A 26379-nucleotide genomic window follows, 5' to 3' on the forward strand; every position below is an offset into this window, starting at 1 on the left:
ACACCACGGCTAACACCGCAAGATTCTGAAAAACAGTTGCTTTCACCCCGGTTTAAGCCAATTTTGTGCCCACCTGCACGTCGTCCCTGGAGTTCCCACTTTTTTCTCAATGAGGCTGTCATCTTGTTCTGCCTGACTCTGCCCTCACTGTGCCCTCTGGGTATCTCAACCTGGCAACGAGGGGCGTTTTAATCTCCCGGGATGCTCGCCTTCTCCAGTTTGTCAGTGTTTATCTAGTGCACTGGAAAAACGACAATTACAAATCAAACCCTCGCGACATCGTGATTAAAGTGCAAACTGCAGAATTTCGTTTCAGGGGATCTGCAGACATTTCGGTCACACAACACTTTCTCTACGCGGTCTCCCAGTGACATGCGGTGAGGTTCATGGCTGGTGACTCCTTCAGAGTCTGCAGATTTACACATATATGAACCCAAAAGGGGCGGCACGGTGGCGCTGCTGCCTCGCAGTTAGGAGACCCGGGTTCGCTTCCTGGGTCCTCCCTGCGTGGAGTTTGCATGTTGTCTGCGTGGGTTTCAAAGTCCAAAGACATGCTGGTTTGGTGCATTTGCCATCCTCTAGTGTGTGTGTGTGTGTCCTGCGGTGGGCTGGCGCCCTGCCCGGGGTTTGTTTCCTGCCATGCGCCCTGTGTTGGCTGGGATTGGCTCCAGCAGACCCCGTGACCCTGTAGTTAGAATATATAGCTGGCTGGATAATGGATGGATGGATGAACCCAAAAGAGTCGCTTATTCAGTTGGCAGGCAGCATGCACATTGACTACTGGTTTAATTTTATTATTTTCATATCTCATCAGCATGCTTTACACACACAGAGGTAAGGCGCATATCTGGATAAGAAAGAACGTGACAGAGAGAGCGGAGGGAGCGCATTTGCTCCTCACCCTCCATGTGTTCTAAATTTGCCGTTGCAATTCCACAATTCATACAAATGAAAGTACAGAGAGGTGTACGAGAAAAGCGGGTTTCAGTTTTGACCTTGATTGAAATATTTAGTTGTTCTTAAAAGCTTTTAATTTTAATACAGACTGTTTAACAAAAGGATAACAAGAAAAACAAAAGGATATTTTATTTAAAGTCAAAATTTAGTTTTTAAATATTGGATTGTTTTTTTTTTTCTTCATTTTTTTATAAAATCGAAAACCGTTTATGGTCTTACCTTTATTTGTAAATGAAGTCCATGCGCCTTTCCTTCTCCACGAAAATCTCCGTCGCTTTCTTGTAAAAGTCCACCTTATTTTCCTTTAGTTTTAATAGTCTTAATCTTCCACTTTGGCAGTCAGTCGGAACAAAAAAAAAAAAAAGCGTGTGTGTGCGTGTGTGACACTGTTTAAAAGAAAATGATTGTGCTGGTATCTGTTCAGATAAAAAAGAAAACCGATTTAGAAATGTGAACTTGCTGTCGCTCAGAAGGTGCCTGGTGTGATGTTGTTGGTGTAATGGTGGCTGTGGACTCGGAGGCTAACAAACTAGAGAAAACGTTAACGCCCTGGCAGTGGCAAATCGCTTTGCTTTTATATTTGATCTGATTACATTCATGTTTTAAGTTGAGATTATAAAATATTTTAAGAAATATTTGAACTGCTGCAATGTAAAGGGAATAAATACTGCTGTTAAAAAGCACCTTATTTGTTTAAAGTGTTTGCAAACCAAATGCACTACTTTTGACTTTATTATTGAATTTTGTGCATAATAAAATATGATTGCCTGCGATTAACCCCGATTAAAAATTGTAATCACTGCCCAGCACTAATTACAATATTACAATTAAATATATATATATTTAAAAATAATATATATAAATAATAATATATATAAATAAAATAATAATATATATAAAAATACTTTTTAAAAACCACACTTATATTAAGTTAAAAAATGGAATAAAAAGTAAAAAAATAAGTCTCTCATACATCACTTGTGATGACTGAGCCCACCAGTGGGTTCAAAGCAGCTGACTGGTTTTCCCGATGTCTCCATCACAATCACAAAAACTAAAGGTAATTTTACAAATCCCACACCAAATGTGGCATATAACAGAGACATACGCATTGCATTTGTCATTCCAACAGATGGCACATCACAAACAGTTGCACTACTTTTACGAATCCCAATACCAAATGACATATAACAGAGACATACGCATTGCATTTGTCATTCCAACAGAAGGTGCATCAAACATTTGAAGTAACAAAATGCATTGTACTTTTCATTCCAACAGATGGCACATCACAAACATTAACACTGCTTTTACAAATCCCACACCAAATATGGCTTACCAGTAACGGCGTACTGCACGATAACATGCGCTGCACACACTTGACTTGAGCATTCCTAGTTTTCCTCCTCTTTTTCTGTGCGCTTATCATTCGTTTGCTCAGAGGCTGATGCTCATGTCGCTACCTGACCAGTTCTTCTTTTCTCCACCCTAACGGCCCATTGCTTCTCTTCTTTTGTCGGCATCTTTTCGTGTTAAAACTGATTAAGTTAGTTTTTGTGTTACAATTACTTAGTACATTTTCTTAAATTTTTCACCCAAGCTGGCACTTAAGTCTTCAATCTGCCTCAAGAATGATTAGCGAAGGTGGCAGGGAATGAGAACGGCACCCATACGCATGCACCGCATGGCCACCCTGCTCCGTGCTGTCGAGAGTCGATTCTACAATAAAATAAAAATAAAAAGAGTAATAAAAATCATGACCCTGAAAGTGGATAGTATACATCACGTAGTATATGTGTACCAAAAAGTCAATAGGTGAAACGGTTTGTGCGCTACAGGTGATTTAAAATCCTGGATAGACAAACGTTAGCGTATTCTAGCGTATTATATAAGAAGATAATAGTCACATACACATTTCATTTGTCATTCCAACAGATCGTGAATCACAAACAGTTACACTACTTTTACGAATCCCAATACCAAATGACATATAACAGAGAAATATACATTGCATTTGTCATTCCAACAGATGGCGCAACAAACATTTGAAGTAACAAAATGCATTGGATTTGTCATTCCAAGAGATGGCACATCACAAACATTAACAAGTCCTTTATGAATCCAACACTAAATGGTATATAATGGAGAGATACCATTGTATTTTTCATTCCAACAGATGGTGCAAAATACATTTTAGTAATAAAATGCATTGCACTTGTCACTCCAAAAGATCCCGAATCACAAACATTAATGATACTTTTACAACTCCCATACCAAATAGCATATAACAGAGACATGCATATTGCATTTGTCATTCCAACAGATGGCACGACAAACATTTGAAGTAACAAAATGCATTGGATTTGTCATTCCAAGAGATGGCACATCACAAACATTAACAAGTCCTTTATGAATCGAACACTAAATGGTATATAATGGAGAGATACCACTGTATTTTTCATTCCAACAGATGGTGCAAAATACATTTTAGTAATAAAATGCATTGCACTTGTCACTCCAAAAGATCCCAAATCACAACGATACTTTTACAACTCCCACACCAAATAGCATATAAAAGAGACATGCATATTGCCTTTGTCATTCCAACAGAAGGTGCAACAAACATCTGAAGTAATAAAATGCATTGTACATTGTGCACTTGTCACTCCAACAGGTGGCACATCACAAACATTAACACTTCTTTTACAAATCCCACACCAATCGGCATATAACAGAGACATACACTGTTAGAGAGATATTAATTATAAACAGACACGGATCACATTAAAAGGTGCACCTCCCAGCAGGCACGAGAGTGTCTATTATGGGATGTTAAAAAAGCGAAGAAGGTGCACGAGTGCCGCAATAGTCAATTCCGCATTTGTTTGATATAAGTAAGAATCAGCAGTGTACCGAGTTAAGGTAAGTGTGCGTTGATGACCAGAGGTGGGTTCGTTTGCATTTTACTTGTATTTTATGTTTTTTATATGTTAAGACGTAAAGTCGTTTACATGTACTGATTACGTTATTGATTTATATTCTATACTGCCGGTAAGCTAGTGCTTAATTTCAGTAATACTGCCATCTAGTGGACTTTGGGTACTTTATCAATAAGTTTTATGTATTCTTTTTTATTGTAGACCACACATACAAATCCACCTATACCTATTCGAGTACAGGTGTATATCTCCAAATAAATGAGTTCAATTTCAATCTAAGCTGCTGTGTGGAATTCTCTGCATCATTTGCCAGTGTCCTGATCGACACTCCGGAGTGAACACAATAAGTCCTGAACATACTAAAGATAAAGTGGTCCTTTGTTACATACACATTGCATTTGTCATTCCAACAGATGGCACAACAAACATAGTGATTTTGAGTAACTTCGCTCTATTTGTGGCTCAAAGTCAGTTACTTGAGTAATCACAATAAGGATCCAACAGGTGGCAGCACCAAGTTCCCATTCACACACCCAGAATCTCTTTGTGTTTTAGCTACGAGGTGAATAAATGAATCCGCTCAAAGCCAGGTGGTCCCAAAAGACCGTCCAGGCTCAGTAGGGCTGCCCGGTGTTCTTACTGTATCGTGGGTGCGTGCTGTGAAGCTCACTCGCTTTGTAAATTGAGATTGTGCCAGATATGTGACTGTGGTGGTGTGTCACGTTTGACAGGAAGCAGCTGCCGAGAAGCCCCAACATCCTATGACGGTCCCGGCCAATGGATGAAAGCAGGTGTTTGGGGGCTTTGTCTTGACCATAGTGAGGATTCTTCTGTCATCAGCAGTCTTCCTTGGCCTCGCAGTCCCTTTGTGATGACTGAGCCCACCAGTGTGTTCTTTCTTCTTCATGATAGTCAAGACAGCTGACTGAGGCCATCCTAAGGTTTTCCCGATGTCTCCAGTGGTCTGATTCTTGTCTTTCAGCCTCATAATGGCTACTTTGCTTTTCATTGGCACAGCTCTTGTCCTTGTGTTGAACAACTGCAGACTCCAAATTGTACAAAGAGGCTGAGGTATCTAATCAAGCAATTAAACTTACATGAGGAATCATCAAAATGAGGGGGCAAGGTCTCAGTTCTTTGAGTTAGAATTTTAAACTGCGGGGCAAATCAAAGAAAAAAAATGGGTCTTTATGGAGGGCATTGTAATTACCCACTTAATTCAGTTGTATGGGGGGAACAGGGCAAGAAGGGGCAAGTTAGAAAACAACGGATGGTGCCATTCCAACACGTACAATCCCAAACACGCCTTTAGGGAGAACATGCAAACTCCATGCAGGCAATGATCAGGCGGGGGATCTGAGTCTTACAATAATAGTTTTTCTGGTCATTTTTACATTTACATTTTTTTGTTATGACACCTAATTCAAGACTTTTCTTCACATTTTCATAGCGCAGCCGCACACAAACAGCCGGACTGACCGGCACTCAAATTTAACATCATAAACAGCACCCAGTCAACCAACTGACCCTCTCACGCTGAACGGCTCACAAAAAAAAGAAGTGTTGTTAAATGGTGCAGTGCCTTCAATCAACCACTAGAGGGCAGCAACACGCAGGACTTGCTCAGGTTGGCCCAAAGTTCCGCGTTGATCTTTCGCTTGTTTTAAGGCGCTCGAACTGTTACGGGTTACAAGAGTTATAAACCGGATCTGGACGGGGCACCAGTCAGTTACGTGGTGTTTTGTAATCTTAGTGGTCCTGTAAACCAGTGGTGAATACGGCTAATGGCACTATATATAAAATAAAGACTGATTAAGTTCAGGGCACATTCTCTTATGCCAGGTGTCACACATGCACGCCAGAAGGGCACCAGATAGTCACCATCCAGGCTCACATAAGGTATGTGGTGCCACCCTGCGACGACAGGGGGCACTTTCATTAACAGTCTTCCCCTCACAGCCTCCAGAAACCGCCCCTTAAGGGCAACAAAGCCAAGGAAGCTCCGCCCCTTCTAGTCCTCTCAGTATTGTGCATCCCAATTTAGGACCAGACTGCCATAAAGAACAAGACAGAATGTGCCCTTTAAAAAGTGTACCATACAAGGGGAATGGTCCCAACCAGAGAGTGCCATCAGGGGTGTGTTTCATTTTTTGTGAAAATTAAACAGGGATTTCACCCGGTTGGAACCCCAAGCATTTGGCTTTTGCCCTGCCTCATCATTCACCCCGATCCACAGGCTAATTTCACTTCTTATTGTTTTTTACTATATATTGATAATCATACATGCAATAATGGTTATTTAATGTGTGACAGATAGGGGGCGCCCCTGAGCCCCAAACCCTGGACACAACTAAGACAAATGCATTCACAGGTTCAAAACAAAAGTTATTTTTATCATTATAATACCTCACAAAGGCTTCTTCAAAGGGTGTAAAAGGACAGTCATAAACAAAATCTTTCTTCTCTTCTCTCTCTGTCCACCTCCCTCCATTGAGTGCAGCCTTCCTTCCTCCCAGCTCTAACTCCTTGAGGTGATGTGGAGCGACTCCTTTTATCTCAGACCCAGAAGTACTGTAGTTCCGGTGCTAGGACATGATCCACAAACATGACCACTGCTTTTACCAGTCCCAAAACAAATGGCATGTAATTGTGACACACGCATTGTATTTGTCATTCCAACAGGTGGTGCATCAAAAACACTTGAAATAATAAAATGGGTTGCATTTGTCATTCTAACAGATGGCGTATCACAAATATCTACTGCTTTTATGAATCCAACACCAAATGGTATACTGTATAACATCCATCCATCCATCCATTTTCTAACCCGCTGAATCCGAATACAGGGTCACGGGGGTCTGCTGGAGCCAATCCCAGCCAACACAGGGCACAAGGCAGGAAACAATCCTGGGCAGGGTGCCAACCCACCGCAGACTGTATAACATAGACATAAATATTGCATATGTCATTCTAATGGGTGGTGCATCAAACATTTGAATTAATAAAATGCATCACATTTGACATTCCAACAGGTGGCGCATAACAAACTTTTAAACTGCTTTTATGAATCCAATACCAAATGGCATATAATAGAGGCATACACTTGCCTTTGTTATTCCAACAGATGGCAGATCACAAAAACTCAAATTAATTTTACAAATCCAACATCAAATATGGCATATAACAGAGACGTACACATTGCATTTGGCATTTCAACAGAGGGTGAATCACAAACATTTACACTGCTTTTATGAATCCCCATACCAAATGGCATATAACAGAGACATACACACTGCCTTTGTCATTCCAACTGAAGGTGCATCAAACATTTGAAGTAAAAAATGCATTGCACTTGTCACTCCAACAGATGGCACATCACAAGCATTAACACTACATTTACAAATCCCACACCAAATATGGCTTATAACATTGCATTTGTAATTCCAACAGATGGCGAATCACAAACCGTTACACTACTTTTACAAATCCCCATACCAAATGACATATAACAGAGAAATATACATTGCATTTGTCATTCCAACAGATGGCACATCACAAACATTAACAATACTTTTTATGAATCCAACACCAAATGGTATATAATGGAGAGATGCCATTGTATTTGTCATTCCAACAGATGGTACGACAAACATTTTAGTACTAAAATGCATTTCATTTCTCACTCCAAAAGATTGCGAATCACAAATATTAGCACTACTTTTACAAATCCCACACCAAACAGCATATAACAGAGTCATGCACATTGCCTTTGTCATTCCAACAGAAGGTGCATCAAACATTTGCAGTAATAAAACGGATTGTACTTTTCATTCCAACAGATGGCACAGCACAGACATTAACACTGCTTTTACAAATCCCATACCAATTGGCATATAACGGAGACATACACATTGCATTTGTCATTGCAACAGATGGCACAGCACAGACATTAACACTGCTTTTACAAATCCCATACCAATTGGCATATAACAGAGACATACACATTGCATTTGTCATTGCAACAGATGGCACAGCACAGACATTAACGCTGCTTTTACAAATCCCATACCAATTGGCACTTGGAGTGGAGTGGTGGCTCTGAGGCTAAGGATCTGCGCTGGTATCCCGAAGGTTGCTGGTTCAAATCCCCGTCACTGCCAAAAGAGATCCTATTCTGCTGGGCCCTTGAGCAAGACCCTTAACCTTCAATTGCTCCAGGGGTGCTGTACATTGGCTGACTCTGACCTCAAGTGGGTATGAGAAAAAACAAGTCATTTCCTTTGGGATTAATAAAGTATAATAAATAAAATGTAATGGAGAGTTAGTCATTCCAACAGATGGCGCCACAAACATTTGAAGTAATTAAATGCATTGCATTTGTCATTCCAAACATTAACACTGCTTTTATGAATTTCATAGCCGGGAATGGAGAAGTGATTTTGAGTAACTTCTAAACTTTGCAGGTGTTGGGATCACTCAGTTTGTGGCTCAAAAGTCAGTTACTTGAGCGATCACAATAAGGATCCACCAGGTGGCAGCACCAAGTTCCCATTCACACACCCAGAATCTCTTTGTGTTTTAGCTACGAGGTGAATAAATGAATCCGCTCAAAGCCAGGTGGTCCCAAAAGACCGTCCAGGCTCAGTAGGGCTGCCCGGTGTTCTTACTGTATCGTGGGTGCGTGCTGTGAAGCTCGTTCACTTTGTAAATTGAGATTGTGCCGGATGTGTGACTGTGGTGATGTGTCACGTTTGACAGGAAGCAGCTGCCGAGAAGCCCCAACATCCTATGACGGTCCCGGCCAATGGATGAAAGCAGATGTTCGTTCACTTAGGGTCAGCTGCTTCTTCCCGTCGCTGTGGCAGCAGGTCAGTGTGAGCAGCAACATCTCCTCTTAAGTCGGAGAGATTTTTGTGAAGTCTTGAGGCATCCACCCACCTTCATAAACCGGCATGCCTGACTTTGTTTTGCTGTTCTAATGTGCAAGAAATGCAGGGGCTTGATGTTCCCGGATCTGGTGCCCAAACCGGACGATTACAAGTAAGAGGATGTGTGACAGGAAGACAAGGAAAATGAGAGAAAAAGAAAAGGAAACAGGATGAAAATGGTGGGAGTCTGACGTCATGACAAGAGCCAGCGGGGGGCACTGTGGAGCAAGATGAGGTAGAAAAAGATGAGAAGCAGATAGTCAGGGAAAAGAAAGGGAAGGAGGCATCAGGGGGGCAACATGGAGAAGACCAGCAGGGCAGAGCTGAGCAGAGAGAGAGGAGTGAAGCCCGGTGGGGGAGGCGAAAAAGATGGGCTTCGTCAAGGGGGAGAAAAGTGCACTGAAGAGACAAGAATATCCTGCTAAATGCATCGCATTTGTCATTCTAACAGATGGCGCCATCACAAACATTAACGCTGCTGAAGAGTGAAGTTAAAGAGTTGAGAGATATTAGATGAGACCCCCGACTTTATCTTTGGGGGTGTTATAAGACATTAAGAAGTATAAAGAATGGGGGACGTAATAATATGCAATCTGATAAAGTGTGTAACATAAAAGACAAAGAGGGGCCCTAAAGCTTTGGGGCACCAGCTGTGCTCTCCGTATGAAGTGTTGACCAAAACAAGAAAAGCGATTTAACATTCGTTGGCAAAACGTCTTTCAAAAACGCAAAGTCCCTGTCAGTGATGGGCAAAAAAAAAAAAAACAAACACAAGGGATTTAAAAGCAAATCATTTACAAAAGCAAAATTAATGTAAATGAAATAAATAAGTCAAAAATGAACATAAAGGACATGAAACAAGGGGGACTCCTGGCTTGCATACAACAGGAGGACAAACCAGAGGAGGATTAGGGTGCGGGCGACATGGGCAGCGGCCCAAGGGCATTTTATATGGCAAAAAAAGTGCGGAATGGGTTAAAGTCACACGCATTGCGCCAGATGCCTAGGGGTCTGCATTCCATAAAAGTGGGGGGGCGCCAACTGAAGGGGCGCATGTTGGACACAGAGGGGATCCCCTAACTTCATGAAGTGCCTTTTATTATGAGGTGAACTGAGGTAAGCAGTACCACTGCGGGGCGACAGGGGGCGCTGTCTCCAACGGTTAGATAGACAGAGAAGTTTAATTGATCCCAAAGATGCACAGAAACATAAAAAACAAGAATCACAGGGCAGATAGTGCAGCCAATCGATCTGCTGATCAATCCATCGATAGATACATCAAAAGTAAATGTGTATGGTACAGATATTACAAAATGAACTTAACGAGTACATCGGGAGGAAGCAGTCAATTGCCTGACATCAGTGGGCACAAATGACCCCCAGATGAGATGAGATGAGCCTGTGGCTAAAAGTGCAGCACCACCTGGAGGGGATTTGGTTTGAACGACAGCGTCCAGTTTTTGCCACCCGTGACGGTGCAGCCATTCCTGATAAGGCCTTGTGCTTCTTTTGAGCTCAAGTCGCTTCCTCAGGAGGCCACAGCGCTGACCACCACGCTGGCTACTATGGACTGATAGAACATCCCCAGCAGTCAGAACACTCGAGTCTCCTGCGGAGGTCCGCTCTGCGCCGGTATAAGGGTCTCCTCTTCCTCTGCCCAATAGGCTCCAGCTGCAGACGAGACGCGCTGAAGCCTCAGGCTCATTCAGCCACCTGAGACACCCTGAGGCCCGTCAGCTGACGCCCCAGTTAGGCCCCGCCCCCTCTCCAGCAATCTCAGACATCATCAAGCCCCGGCACTCAACATGTACGTAAACTTGACGATACGGTGTTATGCAGGTCGTACAATTCAAAAGCTACAGACTTTGTGTTTGAAAAGTTAAACTTAAAAGAAAGACTTATAATGTCTACTTTAATGGTAAATGAACATATTATTTGCTATTGTATTATTATTACTTGCAATAAGAAACTGTCTAACTCAAATGAGATAAAACATTCAAAAATGCATCTTCTTCTTCGTCTCCTTCTTTCAGCTGCTCTCGTTAGGGGTCACCACAGCAGATCATCTTCTTCCATATCTTTCTGTCCTCGTCATTTTGCTGTCACCCCCATCACATGCATGTCCTCTCTCACCACATCCATAAACCTCCTCTTAGGCCTTCCTCTTCTCCTCTTACCTGGCAGCTCTATCTTTAGTACCCTTCTCTCATTATGCCCAGCATCGCTCCTCTGCACAGGTCCAAACTAACGCAGTCTCGCCACTCTGACTTTAGCTGACCCTCTAATGTCCTCATTTCTAATCATGACCATCCTCGTCACACCCAATGCCAATCTTAGCATCTTTAACTCTGCCACCTCCAGCTCTGTGTCCTGCTTTCTGGTCAGTGCCACCGTCTCCTGCCCATATAACACAGCTGGTCTCACTACCGTCCTGTAGACCTTCCCTTTCACTCCTGCTGATACCCGTCTGTCACCAATCACTCCTGACACTCTTCTCCACCCATTCCACCCTGCCTACACCCTCTTCTTCACTCCTCTTCCACAATCCCCGTTACTCTGTACTGTCGATGGGCTGGTGATTTACCGTATAGACTCGCGTATAACTTGAGTTTTAAAATGCGAAAAATCGATCATAAAATCAGAGCCCGACTTATATGCCCATTTAAAAATGTGGCACTTAAATTATTATTATTATTATTTCTTTTTACATCGTCTTGCCTCCTCCAATCTAACATCAGTTTCTCGGACGCATCGAATTTTGTTACAGCAGCGCAGTTACCGATTTCTTTTGCTACTTCAACGACTCTTAATTTAAAACCAGCTTCATATTTCCTTCTGATCGAACGCTCCATTGTAGATAAGGGATGTTCTTACGATAAAGGTGTATGAGGGTGTGAGATACAAAAAACACAAATCAGTGCAAACGTCACTTCGGAATAATGTGGGTATCACCGTGTGGTCACGTGGCACAATAGAGAGAGAGAGAGAGAGAGAGAGATAGAGAGATAGAAAGAGAGAGAGAGAGAGAAAGAGATAGAGAGACAGAGAGAGAAGTAGAGAGAGAGAGATAGAGAGATAGAGATAGAGAGAGAGACAGACAGACAGAGAGACAGAGACAGACAGACAGAGGGAGAGAGAGACAGACAGACAGACAGACAGACAAAGGGAGAGAGAGAGAGAGACAGAGACAGACAGACAGAGAGAGAGAGAGACACACAGACAGAGAGAGAGAGAGACAGACAGACAGAGAGAGAGAGAGACAGACAGACAGACAGACGTTAGAAGCACACGCTGATACAGCGCATTGCCTCCCCCACATAGAAACAAAAGGCCGTGTGCTCCGTGGTGACTCTCTCAGGAGGGCGTTAGCATATCATAATCTCTTGGACCAATAGCGTGAGTTTTCCGCATTCGACTTATATGACCGACATTATAAAACACCGGAAATTATACGTTAAAATCAAGCCCGACTTATCCGTGGGAGAACTTAAACACAAATATATACGGTATTTAAACTCATCCACCTTTGCCAACTCTACTCTTTACATCCTCACCATTCCTCTGACCTCCCTCTCATTCACACACATGTATTCTGTCGTGGTGGTCCTACTGACCTTCATTCCTCTCCTCTCTAGAGCAGATCTCCACCTCTCCAGGGTCTCCTCAACCTGCTCCCTACTCTCGCTTCAGATCACAATGTCATCAGCAAACATCACAGTCCATGGGGACTCCTGTCTAATCTCGTCTGTCAGCCTGTCCATCACCATTGGGTATAAGAAAGGGCTCAGAGCAGATCCCTGATGTAATCCCACCTCCATCACTCCTACCGCAGACCTCACCACGGTCACACTCCCCTCGTTCATATGCTGTACAACTCTTACGTACTTCTCTGCCATTCCCAACTTCCTCATACAATACCACAGCTCCTCTAAAGGCCCCCTGACGTATTCTTTCTCCAGGACCAGAAAGACACAATGCAACTCCTTCTGTCCTTCTCTCTACTTCTCCATCAACACCCTCAGTGCTAACATCACATCTGTGGTGCTCTTTCTTGGCATGAAACCATTCTGCTGCTAACTAATCATCACCTCACTTCTTAGCCGAGCTTCCACTACTCTTTCTCATAACTTCATGCTGTGGCTCATCAGTTTTAACCCCCTGTAGTTATGACAGTCCTGCACATCCCCCTTAGTCTTAGGCGCCAATACACTTCTTCTCCACTCGTCATCATCCTCTCACTTTGCAAGATTCCATTAAACAATCAGGTTAGAAACTCCACTGCCATCTCTCCTAAAACACCTCCTAAACACAGGTATGTCATCTGGACCAACTGTCTTTTCATTCTTCATCCTCTTCTTCTTCTTCTTCTTCGGCCAGCAGTAGCCCAATTTCTGCCAGTACCCTGTTGGCTAACAGTACTGGTGGTAGTCGTTATTAACCCGGGACTCGACCGATCTGGTATGGAAATGTATGTAAAAATTTTATACTGGATGCCCTTCCTGACATAACCCTCCCCATTTATCTGGGCTTGTCGAGAATAGTATGGTATAGTAATGGTGACTGAAAGTGTAGGCAAGGACAACTTTGACATAGACGGGCACAATTTTTCCATCCTTCCAGAATGAATGCCTGAGCTCTTGTAATCAGCTTCTCATCGCGGGCTTCACACCATCTGAGGTGCGAGGGTCTGTCCAGAGGCTGTAAAGTGTTCTTGCTGCAGCTGGATGCTTTTCCCTTTGTTCACAGTCCAGTTAGGATGCCCAGCGAGGACACTTCCAGCCAGCTGTGACATCTTTAGTAAGCCCCACATCTTCTGGTCACTCTGCCATCTAAATAGGCAACCCAAGAAGTTGCCATCTGATTACCAACCAAAAACTTGAGTTCGTTAAGAGCTACAAAGCCGAAAGAGAAGCAAGAGCCAAAGCTCTGTTCCCCGATTCTGAATCAGCGTCTATTTCAGTTGTGCGTCACACACCCGTTTTTCTTTGATGTTCCATTTTTTGTTATAATTACACGGAGTTGGCAGGGTGGTACCGCAACATTTCTCCACTTTCTCTCTTCTAACCAATCAGGTCTGTTAAGTGCTGGGCTAACAGCTCTAAGCAGCAGACCAGACTGCCAAGCCTCCAGTTCGGCTTCATGCGGCTCCATGGCAGCACCAGGCTGATTGATGTCCCCTGGCTATCATATGCCAATGTGAGCGCACCCATCCCAGGTGTGCTTCCTCACAAAGGCCCGTCTGTCCTCGCGGCTCACTGACGCTCTCGTCTGGAGCTCCTAACCACATCGGAAGAGCGTGGCTCGGCCGAGAATTGCGGGCCTTCCCTCTGAGGGAGGATTAATAAGCATCGGATTGTGAAGCCTGAGCCTTCTTCACCGCAGACTCCAGCTGGGTTTCCTTTGGCGCTCATCTGTAAGCCTGTGATCCGTAAGAGACCCACGCCAGGAAAGTCTCAGTGGCCAACACCGGTGTTTCACTTCCACTAAATGACAATAATATAATGAGCCTTTCATTCTGAAACAGCCGGAGGGAGGACTTTAAATACTGGAATGATACATTCTGAAAATCACTGGAGAGCGGAGAGCTGATGAGAGGACCCTCGAAAACACAGCCGGAGAGGGTGACCCCCAAGGATGTACTGTCTGCAGCACTGGCTGCTATCTTCTGATCTTGTTCAGATCATATTGTGTCTGTGTGTATATACTGTATATATATATATATATATATATATATATATATATATATATATATATATATATATATATATATATATATATACTGCATTTTATTAATTATTTGTTTATTCATTCTTTTAATTAAGCTTCTTTAAAAAGACAAATTTGCCCCTGGAGACAAACAGGTGTCCCTGCCAGCATGTATCTTGCTCGCTTATCTGGCCAGGAGGCCATGGGAAATGAGGACAAATTAGTACTAGCAATCTATTATATAGTGCCTTTCGCCACCACCACCTACTCAAAGCATCATGATGCACCAACATTGATGGACTGAAAGCCAGAAGTCTACGTGACCATCATCATCAGGTCCTTCCATGAAAACGCTAAATACAAAGAGGACTGTTTGACTTATGTTAGGTAGATTGCCCAGAGGGGACTGGGCGGTCTCTTGGTCTGGAACCCCTACAGATTTTATTTTTTCTCCAGCCTTTGGAGTTTTTTTGTTTTTCTGTCCACCCTGGCCATCGGACCTTACTTATTCTATGTTAATTAATGTTGACTTATGTTTATTTTTTATTGTGTCTTCTATTTTTCTATTAATTTTGTAAAGCACTTTGAGCTACATTTGTTTGTATGAATGTGTGCTATATAAATAAATGTTGATTGATTGATTCACATCTATCTATCTATCTATCTATCTATCTATCTATCTATCTATCTATCTATTATATAGTGCCTTTCATATCTATCTATCTATCTATCTATCTATCTATCTATCTATCTATCTATCTATTATATAGTGCCTTTCATATCTATCTATCTATCTATCTATCTATCTATCTATCTATCTATCTATCTATCTATTATATAGTGCCTTTCACATACATCTATCTATCTATCTATCTATCTATCTATCTATCTATCCATCATATAGTTTCTTTCACTCTATCTATCTATCTATCTATCTATCTATCTATCTATCTATCTATCTATCTATCTATTATGTAGTGCCTTTCACATCTATCTATCTATCTATCTATCTATCTATCTATCTATCTATCTATCTATCTATCTATTATATAGTGCCTTTCATTGTTTTATATAATATTATATTATCTTGTATATATTATTTAATGCCAGACCCCTGTGACCCTGTAGGTAGGTAGGCCTGCTTATGATTTCAAGGATTAATAAAATAACAGTGGGAAGTCAAGATTTTAGTTACTGGACTCCTAAACTGTAGAATGGTCAGCCTGCTACTATAAGAGATGCCCCTTTGGTCTCAGCTTTCAAAGACTCACTACTTCAGTTTAGCACACCCTGACTAGAGCTGCTGATTAACTGTACAGACTGCAACTCTGTTGTTAGTCATTAGCACTAAAACATAAGTGATATGAGTTTTATAATTTGTTACTAACCCTCACCTGTTCTTTTTCTCTTCTTGGTACTCAAATGTGGCATTTGGTGCCGCTGCCCACCTGCCAAGGTGTTTGCCTGCCTAAGGATTGTCATCTGTGATGGAGGAGCACTGGAATCCTCAGGTAGAATGGTCTTTTCATTGGATTGGCTGGGCTAGCACTGACTCAGCTGCGCAATGACCAGTAGGGGGGAGGCAGCTTGATGGCCGAGGTCTCCAGGACTCTGAACCAATCAGAATCCTCATACGTGATATCATCTGCTCTTATGTGATTTTGGGCTATAAAAAAATAAATTGTATTGTACCATATAAGCAAATGTGATAAATGTTAAGGGGTCTGAGAACATTCAGAATCCACCGTTACGTCTGTATGCTTCTCCGAGCTTCTCTGACTGCTGCTGTCTGTTTATTGCCGTCAGGTAAGCAGTGGTTGTCTACTAAATTCCCTGAAATTCATGGGCGCAGTGTGCCCAAGGGAAGCCAGGGGGCAGTAGTGTGTGCCACCAGTAGGGATTCAGACCTGAGAAGTGACCCCATGTATACAGATTGAGGTCTAAATAGCCATCAGTACAGGCAACCGTTTTCTGGGTCTGAAAAGCCTGCAGTCGAGCAGAGAATTAGGTAAACTAGGGCAGACGAAATGCCCCACCTCAGCCCCACCTATGCAGACTTGTCTGTCAAGAGCCAACATGCAGCACTGAAAAAAAAAACAGAAAGAAAGAGAGGGAGACCAAAGAATGGGACAGAACTCCGTCCTCTTCATCTTACAAAATGCAGCCTAAGAATGGCAGCATGATGCCACCCTGCTCTGTGCGTTTTAAGGAAGGTGGCATTCCTACATCTTCGTGGTTTTTTTTTGATTCTTTGTCTGTAGCCAGCGAAACAGAGCAACACAATGATGTCATCTCAAGACATGGCACTCACACACACACAAAGAGAGAGCAAGCGAGACCAACAACATGTAATTAAGACGGGGGGGTGGGGGGGGCAGGGGCGTGGAGAACGACCCGAGTGCGTGTCACGGAATCGAATCTTTAGCTGCCTCCAGTCACCTTGTCCCTGTCATCTCTTTTTAAAAAAGCCCTGAGGCATACACACTGCCAAAGCGTGCGGTCTGGAGGCTTAGGGTGACGGGCCACCGTGTGTGAGAATGCAGCAGGCCGCCAACTCCCCCTCCGATCAGGGTGTGACTCTGGGCAAGTGACTTAAAGCATAATGTTATATAAGAGCCTGTGTCACAACTCGGAAAGAAAGAAAGAAAGAAAGAAAGAAAGAAAGAAAGAAAGAAAGAAAGAAAGAAAGAAAGAAAGAAAGAAAGAAAAAAGGACGCTTCTCTACAACAGGTTCTCATTTTGCTGTTGGTGGCAGGTCAAATGCTTAATGTTAACTGCAATTACAAGCTTTATGGCATATAGTGCCTTTCCTTGGTTTAGTCCTTGGCTTGGTCGTTTATACATTTGAATTGGTCTTTTTTTGTATAAAGCAGCCCTTGCAAGTATCAGAACCAGCCATCCAACTGAAGTTCAGCATGTTCAGGCCTGACCAGTACTTGGATGGGAGACCACCTAGGAAAAGCTTGTGTTGCTGCTGTTAGAGGTATTGGCAAGGCCAGCAGAGGGCACTTAACCTGTGGTCTGAATGTGGATTCTAATTGGCTATCTCTCTGACTACTTCACCACCTAACAGCTCATGTGTGGTGAGCGTACTGGCACAAAAATGGGTGCTGTCACATCATCCAGGTGGGTGCTGCACATTAGTGGTGGTCAAAGTGGCTCCCCACTCCCTATGAAAAGCACTTTGAGTAGTGAGAACAAACTGCTGCTATATAAATGTAAAGAATGATTTATTTTTATTATTATTACTATTATCATTATTGTGAGAACAAATTGTTTTATAAATGTAAAAAATAATTTATTACTATTATTATTAGTAGTATTATTATTAAACTGAGAACAAATTGCCTTATAAATGTAAAGAATAATTTTTTATTATTATTATTATTATTATTATAGTGAGAGAAAATTGCTATATAAATGTAAAGAATGATTTATTACTTTTATCCATCCATTATCCAACCCACTATATCCTAACTACAGGGTCACGGGGGTCTGCTGGAGCCAATCCCAGCCAACACAGGGCGCACAGCAGGAAACAAACCCCGGGCAGAGCGCCAGCCCACTGCAGGGAGCACACATACCCACACATGAAGCACACACTAGGGACAATTTAGGATCGCCAATGCACCTAACCTGCATGTTTTTGGACTGTGGGAGGAAACCGGAGCACCCGAAGGACACGGGGAGAACAAGCAAACTCCACGCAGAGAAGACCTATTACTATTATTAGTATTATTATTATTAGTAGTAGTAGTGTTAGTATCAATGTTATTATTATAGTGAGAACAAATTGCTGTATACAATAAATGTAAAGAATGATTTATTATTATTATTGTTATAGTGAGAACAAATTGCTATATAAATGTAAAGAATGATTTATTACTAGTAGTATTATAGTGAGAAGAAATTACTATATAATTGTAAAGAATGATTTATTTCTATTATTAGTATTATTATTAGTAGTAGTAATAGTATTAGTATTAATCTTATTATTATTGTGAGAACAAATTGCTGTATAAATGTAAAGAATGATTTATTACTATTATTATTATTAGTAGTAGTAGTATTATTATTATTATAGTGAGAACAAATTGCTGTATACTGTAAATGTAAAGAATGATTTATTATTAGTAGTATTTTTATTAATTGTCTGTCTGTGTCCCCCTAACACCCTTCTCGACTATAACCCAATCATATATAGATTTAAGCCAGTCAACCACATATAGTGCCTTTCCATGGTTAGCATGAGTTAGCTTATGAGATAAAGCCTTGTATAAGCTGCACCCCCCAAACCCCCATCCTTCCATCCGGAGGGTGTCCCAGCCATTCTTCACAAGGTGTCATCAGTAGAAGTGATCAGAAGGACTTGAAGGGTTTGCTCAGAATGGATATGAGGGATTAAAGTTACTCCTTTTCATAAAACTTCACAAAAATGGAGATTAGTAATATTGTCATGTAGAATGTCATTTCATGCTATTTTGAGGTTGCTGATCACAAATATAATCATATTTTTCATATTTTATTCATTGCTGGTGGTCCTAGCCCTCTAAGAGCCATGCTGAAAGGGTTAAAAATGTCACATTTCAAACATAAGCATGTGAGGTATCATTTTAGACTATTTCAAGTCAGTGATTATGAATTTGATGTTATTTTTGACTTTTGATCCTTTACTAGGGGTCAGGCCCTCTACGGACCTCCACCTGAGGGTGAAAAATGGCAAGATTCTATTACAATTGAGAATATGTATACTAGAAACATTTAAACTAAAGCACGCATTTTAATATTTCAACTATGTGATGCAATTGCTCATTGTTTATTAAGAACTTGTACTCCCATGAAGTAAATCATTACATTTCTTATGAATACCCCAAATCAGGGTGGGTGACTTTTTTTCTTTTTGTCGTGGATATCTTTCACATTGTTTGCAGTTGTACGGCATTGGTCACCACTGGCTTGTATGATATCAAAAATATTTTTCCGTCCACTCTGCATGAAGACATGAGATTTCAAATTTTTATTGGTCATCACTACAAACTACACAAGGTAAGTAACTTATAAAAAAATATTTTTTGTTTGCCGCCTTCCTTTTAAAAATCTTATGCAACTTTCTGTAACTTTTGTACTGTTTTTACATATCTGGAGTTTGCATGTTCCCCCTGTGTGGTTTCCTTCCACAGTCCACAGACGTGCAGATTAGTTAGACTGGTGATTTTAGATTGGCCATCCCCCTAGATGGGTACGTGTCTATGGGTTCACCCTGCACTGTCCAGGTATTGTTCCTGTTTTGCGGCCATTGCTTGCTGGGATAGGCTAGAGCTTCCCCACGACCTTTCTCTGATTAAGTGGGTTTGGAACATTGAAGGGTGAATGGATGGATGGATGGATGGATGGACCATGAGGAGAATGGAAAACTCCACACAGACATTGTCTGGGCTGGCCTATGAGGCAGCAACACCTACATGTGCACCTAGAACAAAGAGGGGCTTAATAGGCACCCGCTGCTTGAGACCCTGAACTAGACAAGCAGGTTAGAAAATGGTTGAATAAAGAAATGGATGGAAGGGAGTTAAATGGAATTATAGTATTTGTCACTGAAATATCCCACATATCACACTGATAAAAGGGACAAAATACCCATAAAGCTCTTAGCATGGTATTCACCATCCAAGGCGCTATAACATGCTTTATTAAGCCCAGTGCCTGTACACATCAATCCATAAATTCATAGCCTTTCGTTGCTTTCTTATCCTAGTCAGCGATCTGCAACACACCCAGCAGTTGAAGAACTTGACCTTCAATCCACTTTTACTTCAACTTTTCATTTCTACCAACAGCTCTGTGAGCAAGTGCCCTGTAGCCTAACAGCCCCGCCCCCTTGTGAATACTGTACTACAACAGGCCACACCCCCTACAGTAAGCTGTCAGATGCACCCTGGAGCGATTGGGCAGCGACAAATGGCACAAAGACAGCGAGAGGGTGAGGTGTTCAGAAAAATGAAGGCACAACAAGAAAAAGTCTCAAGTCTAGACAAGAAGAAGGGGTGCCAAGTTCTGAGAAAAATAGAAATGAAGGAAAGAAGCGCTAATTCAAACAAAAAAGGTGGCAACCTTCTAATATCTGGACGGTTCTCTATTCTGGGGATAGTAAACACAGAAGAGGGCTGGCATTGTAAAGTCCTCGGCAGAGCTGGGAAGATAAATGGCATTGGTGACATTTTGGAAGTCCTGTGCGCTGTAGAGGGTTAAGTGCTTGAAGGGATCATTAAGCCCATGAGATGTTCGTGTTTAGGGGGGTCTTGGGCTCTGTGGAGGTTTAAGACAGAAGATGCTCATGTTTTGGGGGTCTTGGGGTCTATGGAGGTGTAAGACAGAGGGTGCTCATATTTTGAGGGTCTTGGGCTCTATGGAGGTTTGACAGAAGGTGTTCATGTTTTGGGGGTCTTGAGCTAAATGGAGGTTTAAAACAGAGGGTGCTCATGTTTTGGGGGTCTTGGGGTCTATGGAGGTTTAAGACAGAAGATGTTCATGTTTTGGGGGGTCTTGGGCTCTATGGACATTTAAGAGAGAGGGTGCTCATATTTTGGGGGTCTTGGGGTCTATGGAGGTTTAAGACAGAAGGTGCCTCTATTTTGGGGCTCTTGGGCTCTATGGAGGTTTAAGACAGAAGGCACTCATGTTTTGGGGAGCTCTGAAGAATGTTATAATAGAGGGTTTCTCACAATTTGAGGGTCCTGGGCTATTGGGATTTTGGAGGTCCTGTATTCTGTGGAGCATTAAGACAGAAGGGTGATTATCTTTAATGGTGCTGAGCTAAATAAAGAATTATTATTATTATTAAAGGGAGTGTTCATTGGTAATCCTGAGTCCTCTTGACAGTTAAAGTAGGCCATTGCTCATAGTTTGTCACTCCTGGCTATCGAGGAGAGTAATGGCAGGGGGCTAGTGACATGTTGGAGGTCCCTTTTCACATTAACAGAGACTTGCTTAATGTCATAGGGTTCCAAGCTTAAATCAGAATTAAGAAAACTAGGTGATCATGTTTTGGTCATCTAAGTTCTGCAGGAAGGGTAAAATGGATGGTTAACTATATTTCGGGGTCCTCACCTCTGAGGAAAGTACTTGCAAGGAGGTGGGAGGCCCTCAGTGGAGAGTTACAATAAAGACCTGCTTACATTTAGGGGATCTTGAGGAATGGCAAACATTACAGCCGAGCAGTGCTCATGATTTTAGGATTCTGAGTTATGGGGAGGATTAAGGCACAGAGATGTTTGGGTTTTGGGGGTCCTGAGCACTTGGGAGACAGTTTTTTTTTCAATGCTTATTTGATCCTCTGTTCTGGGGTAGTTGCTGTAGAAGGATGCTGCCATTTTGGACGTCCTGAGTTCTGTGTAGGGTTATGAGTAATGAGCGGGGAGTTGCGCCACATGGCCATAGTGCCGTAACTGACGCTTCCTCACAATGCAGATCATGTGCCTCATTCAGGACTCCATGAGCAACACAAAGTCAAACCAGCGGCACTCAAGGATTGTCTGAAGAGACAACAGTACTGTAGGAGTCAAGTCTTCATCTCAGGTCACTGGATAGCGTCCATGTCTCACAACCATAGAGCAAGACAGGAAGCACCAGGACTCTGAAGACTTGGACCTTCCTTCTTTTGCAGAGATATCGGGAGTGCCACATACCCTACTTGTAAACCTACTTTTGGGTGGCCGTTGGAAGGAACTGCAGGTCCACAAGGTGAAATGTTCTAGGACCAACCCAGTCGTCCCAAGGTCAGGTCAGGTCAGGTTGGGGAGCATGCACTGGCACCGCGCGTTCCTGCACCCACCACGTGACGAAACAGCTCGGGACTCTGGTTGGTAACCCCCCAGACATGCGGTCCAGTCCCACCCTCCAGAAATGACGTTCTATCTGCCGAAGCCAGGTGTTACATGGGCATCCCCTTGGCCTGGTCCAGCCATTCGGGTCCTCAACAATGAGGTTCACCCTGGCCGTAGTGCCGTAACTGACACTCCCTCACAATGCAGGTCATGTGCCTCATTCGGGACTCCGTGAGCAACACAAAGTCAAACCAGCGGGACCCAAGGATTCTCTGAAGAGACAACAGTACTGTAGGAGTCCAGTCTTCATCTCAGGTCACTGGATAGCGTCCATGTCTCACAACCATCTTGAAGCCCCAGGACTCTAAAGACTTGGACCTTCGTCCTTTGGCATAGATATCGTGAGCACCACACATCCTTTTCCAGCGACCTCATGAGACCCCCCCATGCTCTCCAAATCCGTCTACTGACTACATAGGAAGAGTCACCAGAGACATGAATGTCACTGCCGAGGTAAGTAAAAATTTGATTCACTTAGCACAATTGTACCATACAATTTTTGCACCTATAACCGCCCAGACTGTTTGCGGTAGGATATTTCGATAGGGTACCACAGATCGACAGACGCAACTATCCATTAGTTCCAAGGAAGAACAATTCGACAAAAAACAGGACGTGTCGGCACAACCTCGGCGCTCTGGAAGTTTATATGACGAAGATATTTAGGATGAGGATGCCCAAGCCTGGCACGGGCAACATCCACCTGTCTACTCACCGTGGACCCGCTGCCAGAGGCGTAATGACGCAAGGCAAGTCGCGCGGACGGGAGGCGCCCGTGGAGGGAGACTGGAAGAGGGGGCGGAGAGGCCGGGAGCAGAAGCGGGACGGAGGCGGAGCCTTTTCTGTTGGGAGCTGCTGGAAGGGGGTGGAGTCTGGTACGCTCCTGCGCTTCTCTTTATGCTAGGCAGCAGGAAGTCGCTCCCAGCTGAGCTTGTCGGCACAGGCTGGTGGCAACAGACGTCGGACGGCGTCTCCCGGAGGGCCGCAGAGAGGCAGGCCGGCGAGTTGAGCTCCGGACTTCGCGCTCCGCTTTTAATACGAACACCCGAAAAGTTTTAGTTAGTTTTTTTTTTTTTGTCTTTTTTTTCGCGCGTGCGCGCTATCCCCGCTCGAGAGGGACGGACGGTTTTGGCGCCCAAGGATTGGCATCGTTGGTCCGGACGCGCGCCTACCCGGCTTGAATGCCTTTGCAATCTCTCAGCTGGCTCTTGTGCTGCAGGCAGGGCTTCACTTTACTGCGAAGGGACTATGGCGAAAAGGAAGAGGAGGAAGAGTCATTCGAGCTGCGCAGCAAAGACGAGCTGCTGTCACCCGGACGGGTAGGTACGCCGATGGGTCGGGCTTTTCGGGTTCGACTGTTTGAGTCCAGTCGCTGGATTCGCGGTGGTTGCTGTGAGAAGGAGTAACGCTATCCAGTCTCTTCTCAAGACTAAAGGCTGGCAGTGAAGTTGGCATCTTTCTCAAAAGTCCGTTTCAGCACCAGAAGATGACACACACGGGCCGAAGTAGCGCAAAGTTAGTAACACGGTTGTGCTAAAGTTGATACAAATATGTTGGTCCTACTCGGCTATCCGAGAGCCCTGCCGAATGTTAGGGCATTGTTACGAGGGTGGTGCCTTGTCCTGACATTTTTAGAACAGGATTAGTGCCATTCTGCGGTGCACATACAGTACCCAAATGTTTTACTTTATGCTTGGTTCCATCTGCCGTCCATGTGCCATTTGCAGTGGTGGTTGGTGCCACCTTGCTATCCTTAGCATTTTAGGCTGTGGTTAGTGCCTCATGATTTATTTTGGACCCTGTAACATTTAGGGTTTAAAATTGTATTTCTTTTTTAGTTGATTCTCTGTTCTGGGATAGTTACTGCAGTAAGATGCTGCCACTTTGGGAGTCCTGATAGGTAGCTGGTTACACTTTGGGTCTTCACCTAGCATTGCAGCATTATCCTAGTCCGTCCATCTGTCAGAATGATTTAGGTTAGGACTGCTACCACATCAAACTTTTAAGCTATGGTTAGTGCCACTCTGCATTCTAGATGCCATGCTGTGTAGTTGCACGTTATAGTAGAAGACACTCGGCAGTCCACTTAACGTAATATTTTATTAATATTCATATTAAACTACGCCAGCTGCACAGTGGGATCAATTTTACTTTAATATTTTAGGCTTAGATTGGTTCCACTGTGCAGCTGGCATAGTATAATATGAATTATAATAAAATAGTGGTCTGCTGAGTGCTAGTTTAATATTTTGGGGCATGGGATGTGTCTGTTTTTCGTAACATTTTAAATTTCGATTAAGTTACACATACTGTATCTAAATAGGTTTTGGTTGGACCTGTTTCAGTCTGCATAACCTGGTATTTTAGGGCATGGTAGTGCCACTCTGCCCAAGTGCCAAAACAATTTACGTGGTTCACATCACTCAGTGTTTTAGGCTCTGATTAGTGGCACTCCGCAGTCCGTCCATCTGGAGAGGGTCGAGGGGATGTTGGAGCCTAACCCAGCAAGCACTGGGCACAAGGCAGGACCGATCTCTGGACAGGGTGCCACACACACAAAGACCACCTAATCTACAATCTGAATGCTGTAATGTTGGAGGTTATAGTATGTGCCCATATACCTTAATGTTTTATGTTATGGCTTGGAACACTCCTTTTATGTTTTAGATTGAAGTTTGTGCCACCCAGCTGCTCACATAGCCCGCTGTTTTCAGCCGGTAGTCTCACGGTATGTATTGCTGTCATGTAGTGGGCTCACATACTTTATTTTAGTTGATGCCACAGCACATTTCACATACCCCCATATTTTAGCATATTTTTGGCAGAACCATGCAGTCCATGTGTTTGAATGTTTTTACTTATTCTGTAGCTCTTAACCGCTCTTACCACTGTGCCGTTTTTAAGGATATGGCTGTTTCTCTGCTGATGGGCATATGCAGCAATGTTTTAAGTTATGGCTGGTGTCGCTCTGCAGCCCAGATTGTGTAATGTTTTAAGTTCTAGCAGGTGACTCTGTGGTGCACGTACCCAAATGTTTATAGTTGCTGTCACTCTGCGTACCACAAACTAAAATGTTTTAGCATACAGTTGTCTGTGTGCCAATGCCGGCGAGCTTTAAATCCAGTCTTGCGTCTCATAATATTTATGGCTGTTGTCAGCCTGCATCCGCATGCCCTCGTATATTAAAGGTTGTGCTTGGAGTGACTTGCAGTCTGAATTAGTTGTTGCCAGTGGACTGAATATGTCATTTTATTTTTTTAATTTGTTTAATGCCACTCTGCCACCTTCTTTCTCTTACTGTTTCCTACTTCGGGGAGTAGTGCTGTAATGCCACACTGCCACCTTCTTTCTCTTACTGTTTCCTACTTCGGGGAGTAGTGCTGTAATGCCACTCTGCCACCTTCTTTCTCTTACTGTTTCCTACTTCGGGGAGTAGTGCTGTAATGCCAGTCTGCCACCTTCTTTCTCTTACTGTTTCCTACTTCGGGGAGTAGTGCTGTAATGCCACTCTGCCACCTTCTTTCTCTTACTGTTTCCTACTTTGAGGATTTGTGCTGAGCCTCGTTCACTTTGGTTTTTATCTTGGCTGATGCCATCATGAAATCACAGCGTACTGTTGCCTATCGTCGATCGGATCTCTGTATAATCTGTGAGAAAGTTGGAAGTTTTTGTCATGTTCATGTGGGGTTGAGTGGCATGAGTGAGTGTGTGTTTCCAAGGCTGGCATCCCTTCCAGGTTTATGACCCACCTTTGGCCTGTTCTGCTCCCTGCAGCACTGCACTGGTAGAAACACAATAACGGGTGTAACAAGGTGCTATGTAGGCACCCGACCCGAGACAGACTAATAACGGAGGCACGTGAAAACTAACAAAAAAGATTTATTTTTCTTCGCATCTTCCTCGAGTCCCAAAAGCACACCAAACAAAACATGGCACCCACAGAATAAGAACTTTTCCTCTTCCTTC

General features: G+C 43.2%; 1 protein-coding gene across 1 annotated transcript in view; it reads left to right on the plus strand.

Moving 5' to 3' along the window:
- The first annotated feature begins 23307 nt into the window (after positions 1 to 23307).
- The window catches only part of LOC120518222 (pleckstrin homology domain-containing family H member 3-like), a 158606-nt gene continuing 155534 nt past the window's right edge, over positions 23308 to 26379 (plus strand). The window contains exon 1 of the mRNA XM_039740902.1: positions 23308 to 23732. Coding sequence (XP_039596836.1) covers positions 23595 to 23732 — 138 coding nt within the window. The 5' untranslated portion in view covers positions 23308 to 23594. The remainder of the gene's footprint in view (positions 23733 to 26379) is intronic.

This window comes from Polypterus senegalus, chromosome 17, assembly GCF_016835505.1.
Source record: "Polypterus senegalus isolate Bchr_013 chromosome 17, ASM1683550v1, whole genome shotgun sequence".
NCBI lineage: Eukaryota > Metazoa > Chordata > Cladistia > Polypteriformes > Polypteridae > Polypterus > Polypterus senegalus.